The sequence below is a fragment of the Venustampulla echinocandica genome, assembly GCF_003357145.1.
Source record: "Venustampulla echinocandica strain BP 5553 chromosome Unknown scaffold_7, whole genome shotgun sequence".
Classification (NCBI taxonomy): domain Eukaryota; kingdom Fungi; phylum Ascomycota; class Leotiomycetes; order Helotiales; family Pleuroascaceae; genus Venustampulla; species Venustampulla echinocandica.
In genome coordinates this window covers 258,728-280,829 of record NW_022474212.1, presented here as the reverse complement: position 1 = coordinate 280,829, position 22,102 = coordinate 258,728, and the positions used below count along the sequence as shown (strand labels likewise).

Below are 22,102 nucleotides of genomic sequence, written 5' to 3'. Positions count from 1 at the left end.
GCTGGGGTTTTGCTTCCCTCCTCCGTTTTCGCTGGCACGGCTTACCCATCGTCCAGATAGATACCGGTAAATGTCTAGAAGCTTCTTCTTCAACTTGTCCCCTGCCATGGAATTCCCTCCCCATGATGGATTCCCCTTCGTCACACACAGGGACAACCAAATATCCTCGACCCTTAACAAAACTTCCTCATATCCCTTCTTCTTCAACCCTCCCTCTCCACAACAGTAATCCTCGGCACCACAGCCTGCAAAGCATCCCTATCCTTCTGACTCGGCTCGAACCCCAATCTCTTCTCCGCGCGGTCACTAACGTATAAGCCGATTGCGCCCCAGGCGAGGAAGCCAAAGCCGATGCCCATACGGGTGCGTGGGCTGAATTTGCGGAAGCTTCTGTTTTAAGGTGTGTGAGAAATTGTGTTGTTTTAAGAGGGGGAAGGGGATTGGGACTTACTCTAGGGGTGAGGACATTTTGAGCAGTTAGGTAGGTACGTAGGTAGAGAATGGGTGAAGGGGGAGGGGTGAGGATGGAGTTGGAGATGGGATTGAGTTGGGATAGAGTTGTGGAGCGCAAAAAGGTTTGTCCGTGGTTGGAGTGCCGCTAGAAATGTTTCATTGGTCGGTTGCTATGGTGCGTTCTTAGGACAAATCGGTGGGTTTCAGGGGGTTGCTGAGGGGGTCCTTATGGAGACGACACTTCCTTTGTACAAAGTACGCAAAACACGAATTAAAGAAAGAGCGTTGCTCACAACTTAATTTAGTAATTAAGTAATGAGGTACTGTAACTTGGTTCTTGGTTCTCAGATAATCAAAGCTGATTTTCTTAGTTAAGTGAATAATGACCCCTTACTATCTATCGCCTTATGAGCTATGCGCAGGTTTTATAGAGAGGAGTATGGGAGGCTGATACTAGAAGCATAAAGTGAGTAATTAATGGATGGTGCTTTTCAAGCTGTCATTCCCGAAAAACATAGACTCGATTTAAGAGCGCGCCATATGTTTCTAATATCGCTGTGGTGACGCCCAGCGCCCTCCAATTGAAGATGGTAGTGTGGAACTTGATTAGTTGGCGAGTTCTGCTACGTGTTTACCCAATATATGCGTTCAGCTTTGACTACTGTTGCGCGCTCTGGCTTATTCGCCGATTATATCATCTTTGGTATTCACCTAGCTATTGTGTGGCATAGAACCTTATGAAGTGATCTGTCCCACACAAGGCAGAGCCAGCGGCGGCGAATGGCGTCTCAGCTTCGTTGACAGGATTACGGCCAGTGTAGGTTGGCGATGAGTCCGTTAAGTACGTGAAAGGGTCTAGAGTCCTTAAGGACAAGGAGGATTACAGCTATTACAGATCGAACTGCGAAGCACGGCCATGGAACTCGAAGCTGACCCTAACCAAGGCTATATTGGAAGGGCAAAAGGGACGGGAAGTCAACAAACAGGTATACAATCTTGGGCGTTCTCCTTGGCCTCATCCTCCAGCCCCGGTCGAAGTGTAACAGGAAGCGCGACGAGTCCCTAGATCGAATATAAGATTGGTTAGCGAAGTCCACTGCCTATCAAGACTATGGTGATATCATACCTATCGGTGGGGTTGGCAGAGGCCCAAAAAAGAGTAGAGGAGCTACGGGAGGAGATGGAGCCGCTCCTAAAAGCGAAGCTGGTCAGCGATGGGTTCCTCATGGATTAGAATTCAGGAATGGGAGATAACTAACACTTCTTGCTCGCGGACTCCATCTCCTCCTGTAGCTTCTCTGCCCTTTTTTGGGCCTCTGCCTTGTTTTGTTTTCTCTTGGAGACTGCGTAGTCTCCAGCTGCCTGCAGCGTCCTAGCAGTGGTTGGGTCGGTGAGGCCCGCGGTGACAGCGCGACGATCTGCAGCTTCCCTTTTAAGATCGCGGTCAAGGGCTGCCTCATTCGTTGATGGGTCGGGTGAATTATTTTCCATGCTTATAGTCCTTATCTTTTCTGTGGTGCTTCACTGTGATGCTTCGCCAAAGTGCTTCTTGTTTCCGTGGTGCTTCACTGTGGTGCTTCACTGAGTTGATTCGCTGAGTTGATTCGCTGAGTTGCTTCACTGAGGTGCTTCACTGTGGTGTTGCGGTGGTTCTCGTCTCTATGATGGTTCTTGTAGTTTTTGTCGAGCTGGAGGTTAAGTTGAGACGATTGACCGGTTGTCAAGGTTGATCGGCGAACGTTGTATGTCTTTTGCGAAGTGTGTATCAAGGAAGCTTGATCGGTGGACGTTGTATATCTTTCGCGAAGTGTCTATCAAGGAAGCTTGATCGATGAACGTTGTATATCTTTCGCGAAATGTCTATCAGGGAGGTTTGATCGGTGAACGTTGTATGTTTTTGTGAAGTTGTTTTTTGTGAAGTTGTTTTTTGTGAAGTTGTCAGTTAAAGAAGATAAATACCGCGAGCGGTCCAGGTAGCCTGACGATGCGATATCATAGCGACATCATAACAATGCCATATCCTGTACAGCTGCCTCATGTCGATGCCTGTCGCCGAGTAAAGCTTGCTGAGATTCACAGTAATACACGTTGGCCCGTCCATTTTAGTAATCGATCGTGGTGATATAAAGCAGTAGTCCCAAGATTAACTTAGAAGTATGCGTTGCAGTATCTAAGGTTAACAAGCGATTAAACGACCTTGATTACCCACCGGGGCCATCTTCCTTAGGCAAACCATTTCACACACCGAAGTCAGGCTTCCGAGAGAGACCAAGTTCGTCCACCAGGGGCTTCTCTTCCGTAGCAATCCTCTCCGCCTTAGCTTCTCTCTCTTTCTGCTCCTTTTGCTCCTCATGCGCTTCCGGATCCAGCGTGTATTGGCCCAAGTCCTCCATTTTCATCCCAATGAATGCCTCCACTTCAGTGTCGTTTGGAATATCAACCTCCGAATGTCCCTTATCCTTGGAAGGAGGTACAAAGTTGGTCCATAGGATATCCTCGTCGAAATTAAAAGACTCGCGGAACAATCAGTTGAACCAACATTTCCGTCTTCCATAGATTGGCGTATGAGAACTGACATATCCTGCTCTAGTAGAACTTCTTGGCCCATATCTGATTCCTTTTGTACTTCCTCGTCCTCCAAGGACTTGAGAAATATCTCGAGCTTCGATTTATAGTCGGCCTCACAGTACTATCCCATAAAGGTCGGTTTGGCGATATTAACCGAGGTGGCGGAGAAAGCAGAAACTGATAGGGGTCAGTATATATGTCGATTCCTAGTCGATAGCCCCAACTATCTCTAGGGTGTTTTCTCTTTATCAACAAGGATGTTTCCCGGGAGGAACTCATCGTAAATTAACTTGAAAGGACCAGTGTCTTATTTCTTGGAGGCAAAGTTTGGCGAAAGACTCTTGACTTGTTGTTGGCGGCGGAGCGGTGAGCGCCATCAGTATCGTCTACAGAATTCCTTTGTTCGCCTAGATGTGTAACATTTCTACTAGACAAGGCTCTCAACATATTTCTGTGGCAGTTTGGAAAGGCTCTGACATATAATCTAAGTGTTGGTGAAGGTAATTAGCCGAAGTCCATAGTTGGGTCGCACCTTACAAGAGATCTTACTGTCCACTCACATATAACACATCTTTCTATTTCATTCATCTTGAAAGTGATAGGCATAGCCGTAACTACCCAGGAAGTGGAGCCCTCCTTATGCTTACCCGATGACGGGGCATTAGTTTTATCGAAGTTGTGTATAGACAGTTGAATAGTTGTAAGAGTATCTTGGCTATTTGGCGGTAGCTCTGAAAGAACTTCATCGGTCATATACTCGCGTAGAACAAGCTCTATGACGGTCAAGAAAGCTCGTCTGTAATAGTGTTCAGCGGTACGCCTTCGACCTATTCGGCAATGATAAAAGGGCTCATTTCCGGATCGTGATTGTCAGCAGCTATACTGAAAGCTATAACTTCTAGAACTAGGACAAGTGTCTTTTCTTTGGGGAATTACGACGTAGCCAAACACCTACAGTATGTTCGTGTGTCTAGTTGACCTTGTCGAAACCCATGTCGCTGGGAACAACCAAGGTTTCTCAGAGTAGTAGGAACAGCACGTGGATAGTTGTACAGCAAGCTTTGGAGAGAAACTCAAGAGAAAGGGAATAATGAGTAGTGAGGTACCTATAGGTAGATGAGGTAGGTTGATGTGATTGGATTGTACGGATCGGACGGTGCCTTATAGTCCTAGAAGGGGAGTGCTCACGGAGTACAGTATAACTACGGAAGCCCTAAGCTCTGGATTACACGAACAATTAGCTAACAACGCATAATTACCCCCTACTAGGTAACACCACATCAAGAGACCACGACCTTACAGGGACATTCATTATCGCCACCCATTTACAATTCTCTATTTACTACATTGGATCTTGCCTTTTATGTGATTATTGTTCCCAATCTGGACTAAACTAGAAAGAACTTGGTCAAAGGCAAGCTTGGCACCTTTCGTCTCTTCAAATCGAGGCACGCACATCTATGCATCGACATATCTTCCAATTCTCTGCAAACTATCTTTCAACAGTAGCTATTATAGTTTTTAGCTCTACTCTTTGTTGCCATTTTATTAACATAGTTGCTAAAGCCGTAATACTCGACCTCATCTTACCTTTGTAAGACGAGCCGCTGGCAGTAACTCGGATTCTTCAAGTTCTTTTACTAGTATAAAATAGTCATATCATTCTCCTGAATAGTAAGCGTTACTTCATTTATTGATTCGTCTACTTACAGTCTATTCTACTCTATTTCTAGTAGGTCTTGATATAATTAGAAGAATAATTCTACATTTCATGATTCAAGTAGGGCAGGTCAATCAGCTCCATCCTTAGCATTTTTGTCAAATGTAGCATGTAATAATAACAATATTAAGTAGCACTACTCCTTATTTGTTTAGCATTTCCTGTTAAAGCAAGCAAATAAATTTGTGTTCTGATCCCCTTGTATTATTTCAAAAATGTCCGCCCAGGGACTTATTAACTCTCCCATCGACACCGGGATTCGCAACACTGCTAGCATCAAGATCCTGTGGTTATAATCGACACGCCGACAAGGTAACACTACTTTAATTACCTTTCGCCTAGATTACATCGACGATGGACCAACTAGCAACGGACCAGGAGATGTTGGGGCATTCGAAGTATGCCGTGAACGGTCTCATGTTCAACACCAACGACAATGATGACATGCCCGAGCTCGAAGTACGTCGATACGACATATGCTCCTACATCATCTTGGCACCTGAAAGCCATAAAAAACTCACCTCCTATCAAAAATGAATACCTTCCTTACCTCAATGCGGAAAGATCTCGATGGCACTGACCCTGAGGTCTTCTACGACTGTGCCCTAGAACATTGTCTACACTTGTTTGAAATGATAGCTCTGGAACCAGAACATAGTTATCCAATAACCCTTCATGATTACTTTTACCTACGAATTTCCTATCATTCGCTCCATGCCGTGGATGGAAAGTTTCAATCCCAAGTGAAAGGAATTCCTCTATGAAGTTACACTTTCTGTTCCGCATAGCCCCTCCTGTCGCCTAGCAGAAATTAACTCTGCATCGCCGAGCCTGAAGACGCTATTTGCTTTCCCCCCAGCAAGGTTCTGATAAAGGGTGAAACAGCCTGCTGCTTTAAACTTTACGAAGTGGTCGATACGGGATTGGCTCTTCGCGAACCCAAAGACTATAACTATATTGAGGAGTTGAAGCTACACTGTAATGTGGGAATTTGTCGCCCATATGGACTTGGTAAGGATGATAGGGGTCGGCCAATATGACTGTTATTGACTTCTGTCCGTTGTGGTCGTGTTACTCTGCCTGTGCTTGTGCCGTATATGCTAACACGCCAGTTCTCTTAAGTAGGAGTGGGTAGGTTAGGTTGTGGAAACATTACGCAATTGCACGATGGTAGAAATTGTGTGGCGCGGTGCATTCTACTCAGAATGTCTTAATTGACTTAGGTAACCAATTGTGGGTAATTGGTTTTGTAGGCGAGTACGTACACTCAAGGCTTTGTTGAGAAAGAAGAGGCTGGAAAAGTAGAGAGAGTCTTGCAAGGATTGGCGAATAACATTGAGTATGTGTTTGAAGAGAAAGCGGAAGGCGAGAAGGGAAGTCTTTAGATATCCTAGGATATAAACTATAGATTTGCTGTGAAACTCGCAGCTCTAAAAGAATGACAACATGATCAGCAACGAAACTCCTCCTGAGATATCTCTAAGTGAGTAGATATATTGAGTGTTCCGGTTGAGGGGTTGAAAAAGCGGTTCCTGCCTTGTTAGAGGTTTTCGACCATCTCCATCATTAGTATAACGCAGGAAGAACAATCTAAGTATAAATAATCCAGTGAGAAGAAATACTGTCAAGTGAACATTTAAGAGGAAACCCTGGGGCCGCCACTCGGCGACTTCTATACGGGTTAGTAGTTTCATAGTCTCAGGTGGATACAATTATATCATATCATTCATAGAGCAAACTGAGGATCGTCCTGAGCTAGAAAGGGCAGGAGTTGATATTTCCCAACCGACCTCTCGGTAGCCCATTCGTAAATGAAGCTCCAACGCCCGTTGCATTAAAGTTACATTCCACAGAATCAAGCAGCCTTCTTCGCAAATTCGACTCTCAAAATCAGATGCTTGAATCCATAACCATCCATTTTCTCGCACGCCTTCGCAGCATCTGTCCTCTCCGCGAAACTGATGAACGCAAAGCCCTTCGCCATACCAGTCTCTCTATCCTTCGCAAGGAAGACTCTTGTGACACGGCCAAAGCGTTCGAACATATCCCGCAATTCCTGTTCTTCTGCCATCTCCGAAACCTATATGGCGAGTTAGTTTTTTTTTTTTGAATATCAAAACGGGGTATTGTGGGTGAACTTACATTTGTAACACGCAGCGTTGCCAAATCATCTCTCTCATATTTGCCACCTCCCATTCGGTCGCCAGCGCCAGCAGCAGCGCCACGCATATGTGGTGGTACGTATGAACTCTTTCCTGCTCCGAGGCCTCCAGGTTGTTCAGGGCCATCTGCTGCTCCGCCAGCCACATCTGCTGCGCCCTCCTCTCCTACTGGTGCCATGGTATCCTTGAAGGGACATCTTGACGTGAAATGCTCTCCGCTACAGATACGGCACTTGACTGTCTTGTTCTTCAGTTGGTCCTTGATGCTTCCAACTTCGGGCTTTTCCTCCTTGGCATCCTTTCGCCAGTTCGTGCTGGGTCTGAATATGATGTTTTCGCCAACGCTATCCATAATATTAGTATTTATCGTCAAGATCAAAAGACAGAGTCACCCACGTTGTGGTGTCAGCAGCAGGTCCCTTTCCGTCCTTAGCAGACAGACCAAACTTATCCCAGGTCTTACGCTCTGCAACCCGGGGATTCACAACCTCTTTGTGTGTGGTAAAGCGTATCCGACGGGTAGTCTTAACCTTCTTTCCGTCCTCGTTGAAACTCCATAATACGATCGTCTTGGTGCCATCTTTGTTGGTAGTCGTAGTTTGGGGGGGGAGCGCGTCAACGGAGTCATCGAGGTCCTCGTCATCTGCCCAGTCGGGGCGGCTGTAAAATGTGAGAACAGATCCAAAATTTATGGCGGTGGGAGGTGATGGGGTCTTACTTTGCAACTTTCGACATTTTGGTGGGGCGAACAGGAAGTGTTTTCGCTCAATATCGTCTCCGCTCGTACAAGTTTTGCAGGTATCGCAGGGTCGCGCAGCTCGAGGACAGCGGTTATCGACCTTGTAAATTGTTGTTTAGGCAGTGATTCGGTGTTGCTGGGGCAAATGTTGGGGCAGCTGTTGGTGTCTTTGTCATTGAAAAGGGAATTCATAAAGTGCGGAACCCCTCGCTAGTTGAAAAAAACACGCACGTGACAACATTACTGACCGCCCAAAAACCCGGACGCATATCTCGATGTCATATCATACCAGGTATTCCTCCGGGATCCGAAAGGCATGCCGGACAATATAGACTAAATATATGTTCAATTGACGCATATGCGGCATATCCTACACACCGCCGACGGTTTATTGCGTTGTTTAAGTGCTTTGGCCTCGCGTCTTTGCACCAAAGCGACCAAATCTGCGGCCCCAGCCTCCATCCGTATAGGCTAATACCTGTGTTATAGTCGGTGCTATTGGGGATTCTAGTGAGGTAAACATCTTGACGACTTTTGCTCACAATCTTTTGCTAGAAAGGTACTTGGTTATGTCTCGGCTTTGAAGCTCCAAGTGTAGGTTTACTGGGAGTCGAAAACCCCGGGAAAACGGAGGCAAAACCTCAAGAATTGAGGAATTCCGGAGGAAACGACTTGGAATAGACAAGGATGGGGTTCAATAAGACTTGCGAAGTGCAACAAATTTGAGCAACTCTTCTTCATATGCAAAGGTTCTTCTATAAATAATTTGACCTGGGGGAACAGACGGGAAGATCCTTCATCCTTCACGTCTGCATCCTGCATTGTAGCCCGTGCCCAGCCCAGGTCGAATATCAGGTTAATAAACAAGTCACTAGAAAACATGGAGTTGTGAGAGGGGATGTCATATTATTCGTAGTATCCTATTTTATACAGCTACAGCAATGCCCTTTTCTGTGCAAGTATCCACCAATGCGTACTCTTAACGCCTTTTTTGCCCCCAAGCATTAAAAACGGGATGTAGGAACTACAACATGGAAGAGTCGCCAAGGCGCAACATATGGGTACAAGTGAATACACAGCTGCGAGTCTAGATGGACCGCTCGGAATCGCTAGAATCATGCAAAAGAGAAAATTGTTGCCTTATTTGGCTTTTCATGGCTTCTTCTCGCCATCCTTGGCCTCACCCTCAGGTGGGTTGGTCTCGCCAGCGTTTCCGGATTGAGAATCACTGGTCTCAGCACGAGCCTTGTGCATCTTGTCGAACAGGTTCAAGCTGGCCATTTGCAGCTCGTCGGTCTTCTCCTTCAACTCCTCAGCAGTGGCGGTACCGTCACCAGATTGGTTCTTGGCGACGAGCTCACGGAGAGCGGCGATCTTCTCGCGGATCTGGTCGGCCTCAGTCTTATCGAGTCTGTCGGCAAACTCGTTCAAGGCCTTCTCGGTGTCATTCACCACGCTATCGGATCTGTTGGCTGCCTCGATAGCAGACTTGCGCTCCTTGTCTTCGTCGGCATATCGCTCAGAGTCCTCAACCATGTTCTGGATCTCCTGGTCGGAGAGACCGGAGCCTGAAGCAATGGTGATGGACTGGTCCTTGTTGGTAGACTTATCCTTTGCGTGCACATGAACAATCGCATCGGCATCAATGTCGAAAGTAACCTCAATTTGAGGGACACCACGGTGCGCAGGAGGGATACCAGTGAGCTGGAAGTTGCCGAGCATCTTGTTGTCACGGACAAGTTCACGCTCGCCCTGGTAAACCTTGATTTCAACTGCAGTCTGGAAGTCGGCAGCGGTTGAGAAGACCTGGGATTTCTTGGTAGGGATGGTGGTGTTTCGGTTGATGAGACGGGTGAAGACACCTCCAAGGGTCTCAATACCAAGGGAAAGAGGTGTGACATCCAAAAGAAGGACATCAGTGACGTTACCGGCGAGGACACCACCCTGGATCGCAGCTCCCATGGCAACAGCCTCATCGGGGTTGACAGACTTGGCAGGATCGCGGCCAAAGATGCTCTTAACAGACTCGCTGACCTTTGGCATGCGAGTCATACCTCCGACCAAGATAACCTCTTGGATATCCTTGGCCTGGAGATTAGCATCCTTCAGGGCCTTGCGCACGGGGTCAATGGTGCGGTTGATGAGGGGATCAACAAGCTTCTCCAATTGCGCCCGAGTAAGCTTTGTGTTGATGTGCTTTGGCCCAGAGGCATCAGCTGTGATGAAGGGAAGGTTGATATCGGTTTGCATAGATGAGGACAACTCAATCTTGGCCTTCTCGGCAGCCTCGCGGATACGCTGAATGGCCATACGGTCATTCGAAATATCCAGACCAGAGTCTTTCTTGAACTGTTGGACAATGTGTCGGACCAGGTGGATGTCAAAGTCCTCACCACCCAAGTGAGTATCACCGTTGGTGGACTTCACCTCGAAGACACCCTTCTGGATCTCGAGCACGGAGATATCGAAAGTTCCTCCTCCCAAATCGTAAACTGCGATGACCTTGTCCTGGTCCTTCTCAAGTCCGTAGGCGAGAGCTGCGGCAGTAGGCTCGTTGACCACACGGAGGACGTTAAGACCAGCAATTTGACCGGCATCCTTGGTAGCTTGACGCTGGGAATCGTTGAAGTAGGCAGGGACAGTGACAACAGCATTCTGGATAGGCTTCGTCAGGTAGGACTCCGCGGTCTCCTTCATCTTCTGCAAGACGAAACCACCGATTTGGGATGGCGAGTACTTCTGGCCACGTGCCTCAACCCACGCGTCGCCGTTTGTGTGTTGGACGATCTTGTATGGGACCTCCTTCATGTCGCGCTGGACCTCACCATCGGTGAACTTCCGGCCGATCAATCTCTTTGTGGCAAATAGGGTATTTTCTGGGTTTACAACAGCTTGGCGCTTTGCTGAGACACCAACTAACCGCTCGCCGTCTTGTGCGAATGCAACCACGGATGGGGTTGTTCGGGCACCTGTGACGCGTTAGAATGGGAAATTGTAGACGACGACAGTGGCACAAACCTTCCGAGTTCTCAATAATCTTTGGTGTCTGGCCCTCCATAATGGCTACTGCTGAGTTGGTGGTACCTGGGTCGATACTGTTAGCATGCACCTCACGTCGGATACACCTCCCGACCGCGCCGAAGCAGCGATGACTTACCCAAGTCAATGCCAATGACGGCACCCTTCACCTTCTTGTCGCCGCCATCGGAGTTGTATCGTACAAATGACGATGCATATGGTGTGCGGAGAAGATTTGCGGAGCGTGTGGCAGAGGTTGAAGCTCGAGGGAGCTATGCCAGTGAATCAGTTGACGACATCGCAAAGAGGATACGGGGCAACTTACAGCTCGTGCAAATCTTGAGGACAGCATATTGGCGGCTTTAATGTCGATGCCAGAAAACAAAATCTATTGAAACAGGATCGCAAGTGATAGGAGAGAAGGGGTTGTGAAGGAAAAGGAGTGTTGGGAGATTAGGGATGATGGGAGGAGGAAGAAGTTCACGACAGGAGACAGGAGACGGACGACAGAAAACTTCTACCGGGGAAAAATGTTCGCTTGTTAGCCGCAGGTCGCCGCCATGGATCCATGGGTTGGTTGATGGAAGCCGAGCGAAGCGTAAGTGGAGGACTGAGAACCGAGGCAGCATCTGACGTAAGGAGGTTGCCTCCGATCCTGATCCCGTGACTCTGCTACACGTGCCCTGCACCGTGACCCGCCACCGCTCCACCGCCCACCGCCGCTCCGTACCGCGTAACGGTACCGCACCGCCCGAGTTGCATCACCGATTCACTACTGTGCGGCAGTACGTAGTACGTAGTGCTCCCCGTCGATCCTCTACCTCACTGCTACTCCGTACCGCTCTACACTCTACCCTCACCCTCGCCCTCCCCCCACCAAGCATATCATCTTGCACTTATCCCCCAAAAAAGCCGCTTATGGCGTAGTTGTCAATTACAACTACTACCCCAGATACCTTGACAACCCTGGCACCTTTGCTACCCTTACTTACTAACCGTACTTTGCCTGGTTGTACCGATGTCAGCATAGCCAGCTTCCAACACCACCATTTATGAGAACTACTAGCCTCCAAGGCCCATGACGGCCAGCATGGCTGTCAAAGATAAGAGCTTGTAAGCTTGCCCAGCAGCATCAGCAACACCCTAGCAGCTGCCGACGCAATTCTTATAGCTTATCTTGCATGCTAATATCTACTGTCTTGCTAGATACCATGCTACTGACGATTTGATTCTCGCAAACCCTCGAAAATATTACCGCGCCCTCATCCACACGAGGTATGATGCCCTTCAAGCTCAAGTCGCCCATCCATCGTAGCTGACGCGCCGGGATTGGGTTAGCCATTGGCAGTTGCGATCCCTCATTAGCTCACCACAGCAGGATGTTGTCTTCTACCCTAGCGAAAACGAAATAATCCGATTGAATACTAGAACCCGAGAACGGGAGGTCATTACAACCTTGTCATTCCCTCCGCGATGTCTCAAGGCGTCGGGCGACTGGGTCTGCTGCGGAGGGGACGATGGGCATTATGTAACTGTGTGCTTGGATGAGGGGAGGAGGTCCATCCCCTCTTCAAATACCGATCCTGATGCTCGACTCCCACTAGACCTCGATCCTCCACGGCGATCATCACTCCACGTACCATCCCCGACTTCAGATGCGATCACAACACCGCTCGGCTCTCGAGGACCACTGTTTACCAAGGCTACCAAAATTGGGACAGAAATAGTCAACTGCATTGAGCTTTGGGCGCCAACGTCGACTTCATCGCCAAAGGCTTATAAAATCCCTGTTGCAGTGGTCTCGAATAATGATCGCACGGTATCAATCGTTGATGTGTCCGAGTCCCAAGTCCTGGAAGAGTTGGTATTCCCAGACTGTATAAATGTTGCTGTCATGTCTCCAGATGGTGAATTGCTTATCGCCCTCTGTGATGACCCTTATCTCTATGTTCACGAAAGGGTGCAAAAGCCCCCGGTCAAGAAGAAGCAGCCCGAAGCAAACCAGAACGCACAGTATGAATGGCGCTTGCGGGGAAGGATACAGCTAGAGGGACAAAAGGAATCCGACAAGACGGTTATGCGGGGGAGTTTCGCCGCGTCATTTTCAAGTTCGGGCAAATACCTAGCTGTCGCCACGCAATACGGCGTGATATCTATCTTTGACACGGCTACTATTGCAAGAGAGGATGCCGACTCATTATTAGAGGTCTTTACCAGCTCCCGACCAGGTCGTGAGGCTGGCACCGGGGCTGTACGGGCTATGCAATTCTCCCCCGGGCCCTTCGACCTCCTTGCGTGGACAGAATCAAGCGGCAGGGCTTGTGTCGCCGATGTTCGCAATTTTTTTCGTTCGCGGCAGCTCCTCGAGATCGACTCGCATGCTGAGGGGGTGGAAAGAATCATTGTGACGGAGAGAGCAGGGGAGCCTGTCATAGACCCAAGATTACGAAGCTTCCGAGCCGAATCCCCTTACCCTAGCAGCACTTCTCCAGATTTTATGAGCCTAGATATTGAGCGTAGTCGTCAGCTCAGGCAACTCACTCGGGAGATGATGGATAGGCATCAAGCTCCACTGACATCAGAAGAACTGGACGTACTTCAGGCACATAGAATCGCCCGCCGACAAAGAGATGCCGCAAATGCAGCGCGTGAAGCTCTGGCATCAGCTGCGGCCAACTCCAGATCAGTGCCCAGTTCCAGGATATTCAGGGGCTCCCAGAGACTGATGCCATCGGCAACGGTTATGCAAGATTTTGTGTCTAGTGAGCGTTCGCCACCGTCGATCAGGGCTTATATCAGTGATCGTAATCAGGATCGCAATCAGAATCGGGAGAGACGATCACAGTTAGACCCAGGTTCACGGCATGTCAATATGTTTCAACTAGCCGAAAGCACTGTTGAAAATGAGACGGGGACTGAAAACGACGCATCCTCCAACTTGGAGCGGCTCAGCCTGTCCGTTGCACCGCGTCTAGCTGCGATTGGCAGTGACCCGGTTGGTAGCGACTCTTCCCCGAGCCCATGGCCAGAGTTAGACTCACTCTACCGGCCAAGACCTCCCTCTGATCCTCCGATTACCAGGTCTGCTAGGGTTCAAATTGAGGCAGATGACGATGTTCGAACAGACTTTGCTAATCGATTGCGGCAGCCCTGGCGCCCTCTGAATGATCGCCCTACACGGGGACTTCTTTTTCGAGATGAGACTTCGTCCATCCTCCGAGGGACACCTCGCTCAGGGACAGTCGCGACCATGGGTTGCAGCTGGAGCCAAGATGGCAGAATCTTGTAAGTCCCCTACACAGTTGTTTTGTGGTCCATTACTAAAGAATAGTAGGTATGTTGGGGCCGAAGACGGTATTCACGAATATCATGTAAATGTTGCAGGACGAAAAATATTCCCCAGTCTGGTGCTACGTTGATTTTCTGGAGTAATGCATTAGGAGTTGCGGGATGCATGGTTAAGCAATGTCTTTGTATGACCACTATATGTACATTATTTGGGTAGCAGGTTGGGATTCAGTGCTACTTCCAACTCTAGCGGGGGCTTTTTGAAGCCAAATCCGAGTTGTGATAGCACCATACATACGACTGCATGACTTTTCATACCTAGGTATCAGACGAATAAAAAGAAAAGCGTCCACAAACACTACTAAATGCCTATGAAGTACTCAAGTTACCCATTCAGCCTTGTCAAAGTACAATAGTAGCCTTGCATTACAGAGAACCCAATCCTTGCATATATGCGGGGTATCTCTGCCACCAACGCCACTTTTGCGACGTTAATCCTTAAGTTTCAGCAACCCCACCAGGCGATGTGTATATTTTTTTGTCGTTGTTTTTAGAACTCTCTAAGGGGCATTCGGGTCGGCTAAAACCATGTTACCACAACCGCTGCGGCGTCAATTCATTAATAGAAAAGCTTTGCGGAGCTTCACAACGGCAGCTGCCCGGCGAGCTGATTTCACTCATGCTGTACCTCCCTCTATCTCGTACCTACCTACGATGTACTTACCTCCTGGTATACAAAGCCTCGTCAGCTGACCGAATACATGATAGGTTATTGGAGCCGGGGCAGTAGGATTAGCTATTGCAAGACAACTGGCGGGGCGAGATGGGACGAGCACAGTGCTCATTGAGAGAAACGGGGCGGTGGGGATGGAGACCAGTTCACGAAACTCAGAAGTCAGTGTTGGTGCTCTAACTCAACCCTTTCCCTTCCTACTCCCCAATTGCCTCCCATCATTCTCTTAAACCACCTACAAAATGCTAATAGCAAACAGGTCATCCATGCCGGCCTCTACTACGGCGCCGACAGTCTCAAAACCCGTCTCTGTATCCGCGGCCGGCAGATGATGTACGTCCTGTGCACCAAATACTCCATCCCTCACGCCAACATGGGTAAATGGATCGTAGCCCAAACAGACCAGCAATGGAATGAACTCACCAAGCTCCACGCATTTACACGCACCATTGAAGGCGCCCCAACACACTTCGTCTCCTCAGAGCAAGCCGCACGGGAAGAACCACACGTGCAAGCCAAAGCCGGGATTCTCGCCTCGCCCACAACGGGAATCATAGATTCGCACGCATACATGCAATTCCTGCTAGGGGATTTAGAGGAGCGTGGCGGGGATGTGGCACTGCATTCGCCGGTGGTTAAGATTTCCCCTCTGGGGAAGAATGGGAGTGCCGGGTGGGAGATTACGACGAGGGATGAGAAGAGTGGAGAGGAAAGTACATTTACAAGCGAGACGGTTGTTAATTCTGCGGGGTTGGGAGCTTGTAATATCAATAATATGATCCTACCCCCAGAGAGACACCAGACGGCTTATTACGCCAAGGGGAATTATTTCTCTTATGCAGCTTCGACGCCTACCACCAAGCATCTTATTTATCCTGCGCCTATGCCGGGGTTCGGTGGGTTGGGAACGCATCTCACGCTTGATATTGCGGGACGTATACGGTTTGGTCCGGATCTGGAGTGGGTTGACTCGCCGGATGACTTGGCTGTCAATGATGCAAGACTGGCGGAAGCTTTAGAGCAGATCAAGATGTTCTTGCCCGGGGTTAAGGTCGATGCTGTGCATCCTGATTATGCGGGTATCAGGCCGAAGTTGGGGAAGACGGCGGTTGCCCAAGGGAAGGGGTTTATGGATTTTGTTATCAGGAAGGAGGAAGGATATGAGGGGTTTGTCAACTTGCTGGGGATTGAGAGTCCCGGGTTGACAAGCAGTTTAGCGATTGCGGAGATGGTTGATGGGTTGCTGTATAGGTGAACTTCGGGACGCCTGTGGTTATATGTGGCTAAACAAAACCTTGCGGTTTGGGAGAAGTGTGGTTATTGGGGTGGGGTATCTTCTCCCCACAATTGTGTTGACGAGACTCTTATACCATGGTTTAGATGAAGTGTTTGTTGTGGATAGAACTTTGATATACTATCAGTGCAGCACAAGAATGCATAGTGTAGCTATTGGCGTCCAGGTTTAATACCGTACCTCTAGAAACCCGGATTTTATAGAGCGAGTCCATTATCGCCAGATGCCTCAAAAATAGCGGAATGTTCTCTTACTGGCTGGGGTTTTGAGATGTAACATGTTGCACTATCCTATTGTATAGTGTCACTCTTGTCACCCATAGTGATATAGTTTAAATTGAGAAATAAACCAACACAGAAAGTGCTACAAACGCTTCGCAGTTATGGTTCAAAATACAGCCGCCAAGTTTCAAATCTCCAACTAGACGCCGTTCCACCGCTGCCCAGACCTCCTGTATCGAGAAACCCAAACGCCAGTTATGTACAGCCTATGCATATTGCCCTATACCCTCGTTATCGTAATATGGCCAACTAAGCTCAAAATGCCGATCCTCGAGTTTCATGTGAACAGAATCCTAAGTCACGGCTACTGTCTATCACTCTTCCTTACTTTCCGGCGCTGTAGCAGGTACTGTAGCTTCAGAAACAGAAGTCGAACGAAGTAGATGTGATGGCGTAGTCGGCTCGTGAGTAATTGAAGAATTGGCATGTAGCACATTAACTTGACGTTCTAGAATGAGCAGTTAGACACGTTCATCCCACTTCACCTAGACAATTCATTGGTGATCTAGAAGCTTATCTTACCTAATTCTCTTATTCTTTGACGTAACATCTGGTTTTCCCTGACCATCATTTGGGTTTCGGCTTGGTAGAAAGCACTCTCATCGCGTGCGCCCAGACTGAGGCTCTCGCCACCCTCCCCGCTGATTGATGCTGCTCTCAGGCTCGGTGATGCATTTCGGCTAGGTGTCCTTGATCTTCGGTGGGCAATGTCTGATCGCGCCAAATCGAAAGAGCTTCGAGGGTGTGGAGCTGCAGATGGGGAGCGAGGGGTGGAGGTGGACGACTGTGGAAGTGGAACCGCATTGTTTGAGAAGGACATAGAGCGCTCTGAGGTGGGGGTGGATTCATCGATAACTTGAGGCATGCTCTGGGATTGGCCGGTGGCTGCTTGAAGCTGCTGGAGTTGTTGCTGCTGGGCACGGATCATTTGGAGAAGTCGGTTCTGTAATTAGAATATATCAGCAAGCTATTACACTATATTCCTGGGCATGTGTTGTGTGACATACAACATGAGCCTCCTGTTCTTGCTCTAACTCTTGATGTATCTCTCCCAGGCTTGGAGCGCGGTGATGAGGGTCACCTGTGGGAATGATCGGCGAGCCACCGATAGACTGAGGACTATCCGTACGATGGGAAGGTAGGTGCGGATCGTTAACCATTTCTCCTGGAGCTGGAAGGTTTGGGTCGTTTAGTTGTAAGTTCATAAGGACCGTGGACCGTCTCCTGCCGGTGCTAACGGGTGGTATGTTCCGGTTAGAACTCGCTGATGATCCTGACGCTCAAGTTAGCGGGAACAGATAGGGAAAAGGTAAACTGGAGTGTGCATACGTCTCGAGTCTTCATGCTGCAGACCCGCGTTCACGGCGGCCGCAGCTTGAAGTGAGGTTGAGCCGGATCGAGGTGAAGGAGAAGGGCTTTGGCCTTGCAAGGCTGAAGTCGAAGCTTCTGCGGGGTTAGGGTTGGAGTTAAGGGAGGGGCGCGTCATTGTCATGGCTGGAGATGGCGAGGATCGTGAAGGAGGAAGGGAATTCAGGTCCGGAGCCATTGGAAGAGAGGGTTAAGGGGTGATTTATGGACTCGGGAAGTTTGCGACAAAGACCGTAGACCAGTGGCAGTGGACAACAATGAGGCGGTTGGTGGCATGGAAGTGCCGGAAGGGGAACGCGTACGATAGCGGCAAGGTCCAGATCCACCCCAATCGAATGTTTCCTGTTTCGCCAAGTCGTAAACTATTGTGCACCGACCCTGTGATCCTACTTTACTGCGGCCAACTTGGATAAGCTTCCAATATTAATTTAAATCGTTACTGGTTACAAAACAGCTGTTGACGTTAGTCAATGTGAGGGGTTCAAATCGCGTCAATACTACGTATGTGGTTGGCACATCGCCCGCCAATAAGAGCAGCACGATGCCACCATCAAACCACAAGACTTATTCAGCAAGGATCATAGCTTGAATAGTTGAGGAGGGTCAACGTCACTTCAATCAGACCCTGGAAAACAGACGATGATAACATTCCAAGGCTTGTTAACATTTGCTATTTATGTCGTTATTTTAAGCTTCTTACTTAAATGCATACAGCCATTTATTTATGCTTATATAGCGTAGCGCTCAAGCAACTTGCTTCCTACACCAAATTTGTGTAGACTATCAGTGTTGGAGTATACCCTCTCTTAGTAAGTACTCCCTCCTAGTGTTTTACCAAACTTCTTCACCTCCAATTCAACTGCCTCACATATGCCGTGAGATTGAGGAAGCCGGATGCTTCCCCGGGTGGCTGAGACACTCGGAATTTTCTAATTGCCTACCTAATTACCTTTCGCCATCCAATAGAGTGGCTTTAGAGCTCTCTCTTCAAGTCTACCGTCGACTGCTGAGATCGGCTCCAACACACCTATCACACGAATCGTACTCTACCACACAATCCACGCTTTGTGCCACCACCTACTTAACAACACCATGATCACTCTCAACACACACTCATCGCTTTCAAGGCCAACCCTGCAGTCTGAACCATGAGTCACTACTGGATGATACCGTACTGTGTCACACAACAGATTCCTTTCGGAAATAATTGATGACGCGATCATGGTGATCAATCCGATTTATCCCCGGTTGCCTTCTGGAGCTACTTTATGATGTACTCCTAGGTCACTGTCTATCATAATATCAACTGGTTAAGTACCAATGACGAAATACCCTGCTCCTAGACTAGAAACAGCTCTGACATAGACATCAGTGATACCAACTGAGGCAATCCTGTCAGGGAGGATAGCTTTGGTTTTCGTTTTCTTTTCAACTAGTGTAGGAGTTTAGTTACTACACCAAGACGCCAATAGTACAGTGCTGCCGTTGCGAAGGCAAACTATATACCGAGGCAAGAATCTATACAATGTCTACTTGGCTCCTGCCTGAACTCTGCAGGTCCCACTCGAACTTCCGAAGGATCACCGTACACTTTTGGACTGGGGTATCTAAACGATTGGTAATTAGACTCAAACATTATTCATTCTACTTGACTTATTCGGAGACATTAGAAGGAATCCAGTCTTCTTGAATAGAGAACTTTTCATACTCCAAAACCCATAGGGAACATCGGACCGGGAACAATGGCACCCAGTCAACCCGAGTATACACGTAAGAGCGAACATCACAAGTACAGCTTCCACCACACCCGCAACCCGACCATTGCACAATTCATTTGGTTCCGGGTAACTTCACCGGGCTTCCAAACCTCTCGGATTCCTAGAATGCCTCAGGGGCTAAGACTTCCAAAATATTCTCCCATATTCATAGACTCAGCAGCTGGTCCTGTAATCTATCGAGAGACGGACCCACGTTCCATTGTCGGGTACACGTCGCCGCTCATTTATAGGAAGAAAATGTTATAGTTCGGATCACTAGACCTAATCTCACGTAAGGGAACTCTGTAGAGAAGGGAAGTACGTAGGCTTTGGTAAGGGGTTACACCATTTGCCCAGCTTTCTGATTCTTGACAACGTCGTGTTAAATGCATATTTGACTTATAATGCTAGCACCTCACTGCGGATATAACCTACAATGCAGAGAAGATCACTGTATCAAGCGACAAAAGCGGGTTATATCGGACCGTGTCGAATGGAGATTTTGGTCAAAGAGAAGACTGAGAAGCGACCTAGAGAGGTAGTGCTTTACATGGGACTTGCTATTTATCACATCTTATGATTGATTGGCTTGCATGTTCTATTAAGTATAAGTCTTTCTACATCAAGAAACTGCTTGAAGCTGGATGTGCTTATAGGAGATACACCACGACGGCGGCGAAGGGAATTCCAGTGTGATAGTAGGGAACTCGAAGATATGTGAGATCGGCCGGGAACTACTATTTTGTGCCTCTAATGGTAATAATAAGAACGAGCACCATTGAGGAGAATTTTGAGTTAACTTTTTGTTGTAGGAGAAGATCCTGTCAAAATGATTTCATGCAAATAAACCCGAAGACGACCCACAAGCTACATAAGAAGATATGGAGCAACCTCGACCTGGCTGGTATAAAACACTCAGAATGACCATTGCATGGAATGATATGATAGTCAAGCTACTTAGCTCAAGACTGTGGGATGTTTGGGGGATTAAAAATAGCCACTTGACTGCGGGGCGGTATTTGCGACTGCAAAAGAACGGGAGCCCCGCACTATCTCCTTCTCATGAGTTGGTACAGCCAACCCCCCATTTGGCTCAAGACCGTTCCACAAAGACCTGCTAGACTGCGAGGCTAGCGACATGTTGGTGTTGGGCGTCCAATGTGAGGATCGCCAGGCTCGTCACTGCCACCAGGACCCAGTCCGGCGGCTAGAGGGATAGTATCTAATTTTAATGTCTACCAAGGTACGTAATTCCAGGAATCAAGGCCAAAGATCGCGATCAAATCTGCAGCACGGCTGCTGTTTCTTGTCGTACCAAACCGAAACATCAATGGGATCTCTATCTTCAGCCGTTGTTTCCCCTACGAAGAGGACTGCCCGCGACTCGATACTCATCGTCTCGTACCGCGAACGCGTTCAATCCCCGTCGATCGTGGCCGAGCACGGACTGCTAGCCTTGCAGCCCACGGACCGCGGGAAGGTTGGGCCCAGGGCTGGAAGCAAGGCAGGAGGCAGGAGGGAGAGGCAGGAAAGGCAGGGGCCGAGGGGAGCCGTTTCCTCCTTAACCCCTGAACCCCTGAATCCTTGGATCTTATCAGCGGCACTAATTCGACAGCTGGGAACCCGGATGTGACAGCCCAGTAAGGCCATAACATCACAAAGTCTCGTGTCGGGTCGCGACGTGGTGTGGTGTGGTGGGACGCTCGAAAAAAGGAACGAGACTATTTGACCGAAATCTCTTCGCGGGTTCGCATCGAGGCGTACGGAGCAGTGCCGTCGTACACTACTTCGTGCTCTGTAGATCGTCATTAATGAGATAAAAAGGGGCTCCAATCTCGGGCCGGGGGCATAATTCAAGCAATAAGAATGATAGTGCTGTACGTATAGGGTGCTTCGTACGTCGGAGATACTCCGGACGAGCACTCAATAGTAATATGGAGGCACGGAGTATAGGTGTTGGGCTTACGAAGTGCTCGCTGTGCCCAACTTCGTGCTCCGTCCACAGTATCGAGTCCACCGCAGTCGAGTCCACTTGTGACTCCAACGAACCCCCCCCCCGCCCCCAGCAGCCTGCATCTGCACGCCGACCTGCGCCGGGCCAACATCGAGTACACATGATTCCGGAAGATACGTGAACGGCGCACTCGGCGAGGGGAATTCAGGCGGGTGAACAGAACGATGCGCAATGCATTGCTTGCAAGTCAAAGAAACATCCTCGATGATTGAGGAGCGGAGACTCGGAGAGCGCAGGAAGAATAAAGGCAGGATGGCGAGGACGGAGGACAACAGGCCGCTGGGGTTCGTGGAGGGACTGGAGGGGCTGGAGGGCCGCACGGTTAATCATAGTAATAAGGCTCCAGCTCGTGAAGTTCATGTACTAGGCAAGTACCTCCGCACTAATTGTGCAGCGCATGTGTACATGCCCTGTACTTCGTCAGTGCTAGTAGCCGGCACATGAGAAAAAGGAAAACCGTTGGAGCCGTTCGGGAGCTATCGTGGGCGATCAGACCTCCGACGCTCAAATTGCCCGCTGGTGCTGTTGTACAACATACTGTAGTTAGCATCTGCGAGTGCTACAAGTACTGTACAGCATATGGCTACCAGCCACCGACTTTGTACTCTACCGTACTGTAGATGCGACTCGGGAGCTGCTCAGGCGGCCGGTCAGGCGTGCGGAGTAAAGTCTTGCGCGATCACATGGCGGCGGGCAGCCGTGAAAAT

General features: G+C 48.8%; 7 protein-coding genes across 7 annotated transcripts; 1 reads left to right on the top strand and 6 right to left on the bottom strand.

Annotated features, from left to right (window-relative positions):
* Window positions 1-203: 203 nt before the first annotated feature.
* On the bottom strand, window positions 204-468 carry BP5553_08022 (uncharacterized protein; the record flags this gene model as incomplete). The annotated part of the gene is made up of 2 exons (XM_032016645.1): window positions 204-390; window positions 452-468. 2 exons carry the CDS (start codon window positions 466-468, stop codon window positions 204-206), a joined length of 204 nt encoding a protein of 67 aa, XP_031866936.1.
* Window positions 469-1,468: 1,000 nt separating this feature from the next.
* Window positions 1,469-1,944, bottom strand: BP5553_08021 (uncharacterized protein; the record flags this gene model as incomplete). Its single annotated transcript, XM_032016644.1, has 3 exons — window positions 1,469-1,515; window positions 1,580-1,657; window positions 1,713-1,944. 3 exons carry the CDS (start codon window positions 1,942-1,944, stop codon window positions 1,469-1,471), a joined length of 357 nt encoding a protein of 118 aa, XP_031866935.1.
* A 746-nt stretch (window positions 1,945-2,690) lies between these two features.
* BP5553_08020 (uncharacterized protein) lies at window positions 2,691-3,061 on the bottom strand (the record flags this gene model as incomplete). The annotated part of the gene is made up of 2 exons (XM_032016643.1): window positions 2,691-2,912; window positions 2,993-3,061. 2 exons carry the CDS (start codon window positions 3,059-3,061, stop codon window positions 2,691-2,693), a joined length of 291 nt encoding a protein of 96 aa, XP_031866934.1.
* Window positions 3,062-6,596: 3,535 nt separating this feature from the next.
* BP5553_08019 (Eukaryotic translation initiation factor 3 subunit G) lies at window positions 6,597-7,638 on the bottom strand (the record flags this gene model as incomplete). Its single annotated transcript, XM_032016642.1, has 4 exons — window positions 6,597-6,821; window positions 6,884-7,247; window positions 7,300-7,563; window positions 7,622-7,638. The coding sequence occupies 4 exons, from the start codon at window positions 7,636-7,638 to the stop codon at window positions 6,597-6,599; spliced, it is 870 nt and encodes a 289-aa protein (XP_031866933.1).
* A 1,156-nt stretch (window positions 7,639-8,794) lies between these two features.
* Window positions 8,795-11,012, bottom strand: BP5553_08018 (Uncharacterized protein; the record flags this gene model as incomplete). Its single annotated transcript, XM_032016641.1, has 4 exons — window positions 8,795-10,611; window positions 10,661-10,726; window positions 10,800-10,932; window positions 10,986-11,012. 4 exons carry the CDS (start codon window positions 11,010-11,012, stop codon window positions 8,795-8,797), a joined length of 2,043 nt encoding a protein of 680 aa, XP_031866932.1.
* Window positions 11,013-11,750: 738 nt separating this feature from the next.
* On the top strand, window positions 11,751-15,936 carry BP5553_08017 (uncharacterized protein; the record flags this gene model as incomplete). The annotated part of the gene is made up of 6 exons (XM_032016640.1): window positions 11,751-11,773; window positions 11,867-11,935; window positions 11,999-13,945; window positions 13,995-14,031; window positions 14,717-14,842; window positions 14,941-15,936. The coding sequence occupies 6 exons, from the start codon at window positions 11,751-11,753 to the stop codon at window positions 15,934-15,936; spliced, it is 3,198 nt and encodes a 1,065-aa protein (XP_031866931.1).
* A 634-nt stretch (window positions 15,937-16,570) lies between these two features.
* On the bottom strand, window positions 16,571-17,802 carry BP5553_08016 (Uncharacterized protein; the record flags this gene model as incomplete). Its single annotated transcript, XM_032016639.1, has 4 exons — window positions 16,571-16,704; window positions 16,779-17,199; window positions 17,264-17,529; window positions 17,586-17,802. The coding sequence occupies 4 exons, from the start codon at window positions 17,800-17,802 to the stop codon at window positions 16,571-16,573; spliced, it is 1,038 nt and encodes a 345-aa protein (XP_031866930.1).
* Window positions 17,803-22,102: the final 4,300 nt, after the last annotated feature.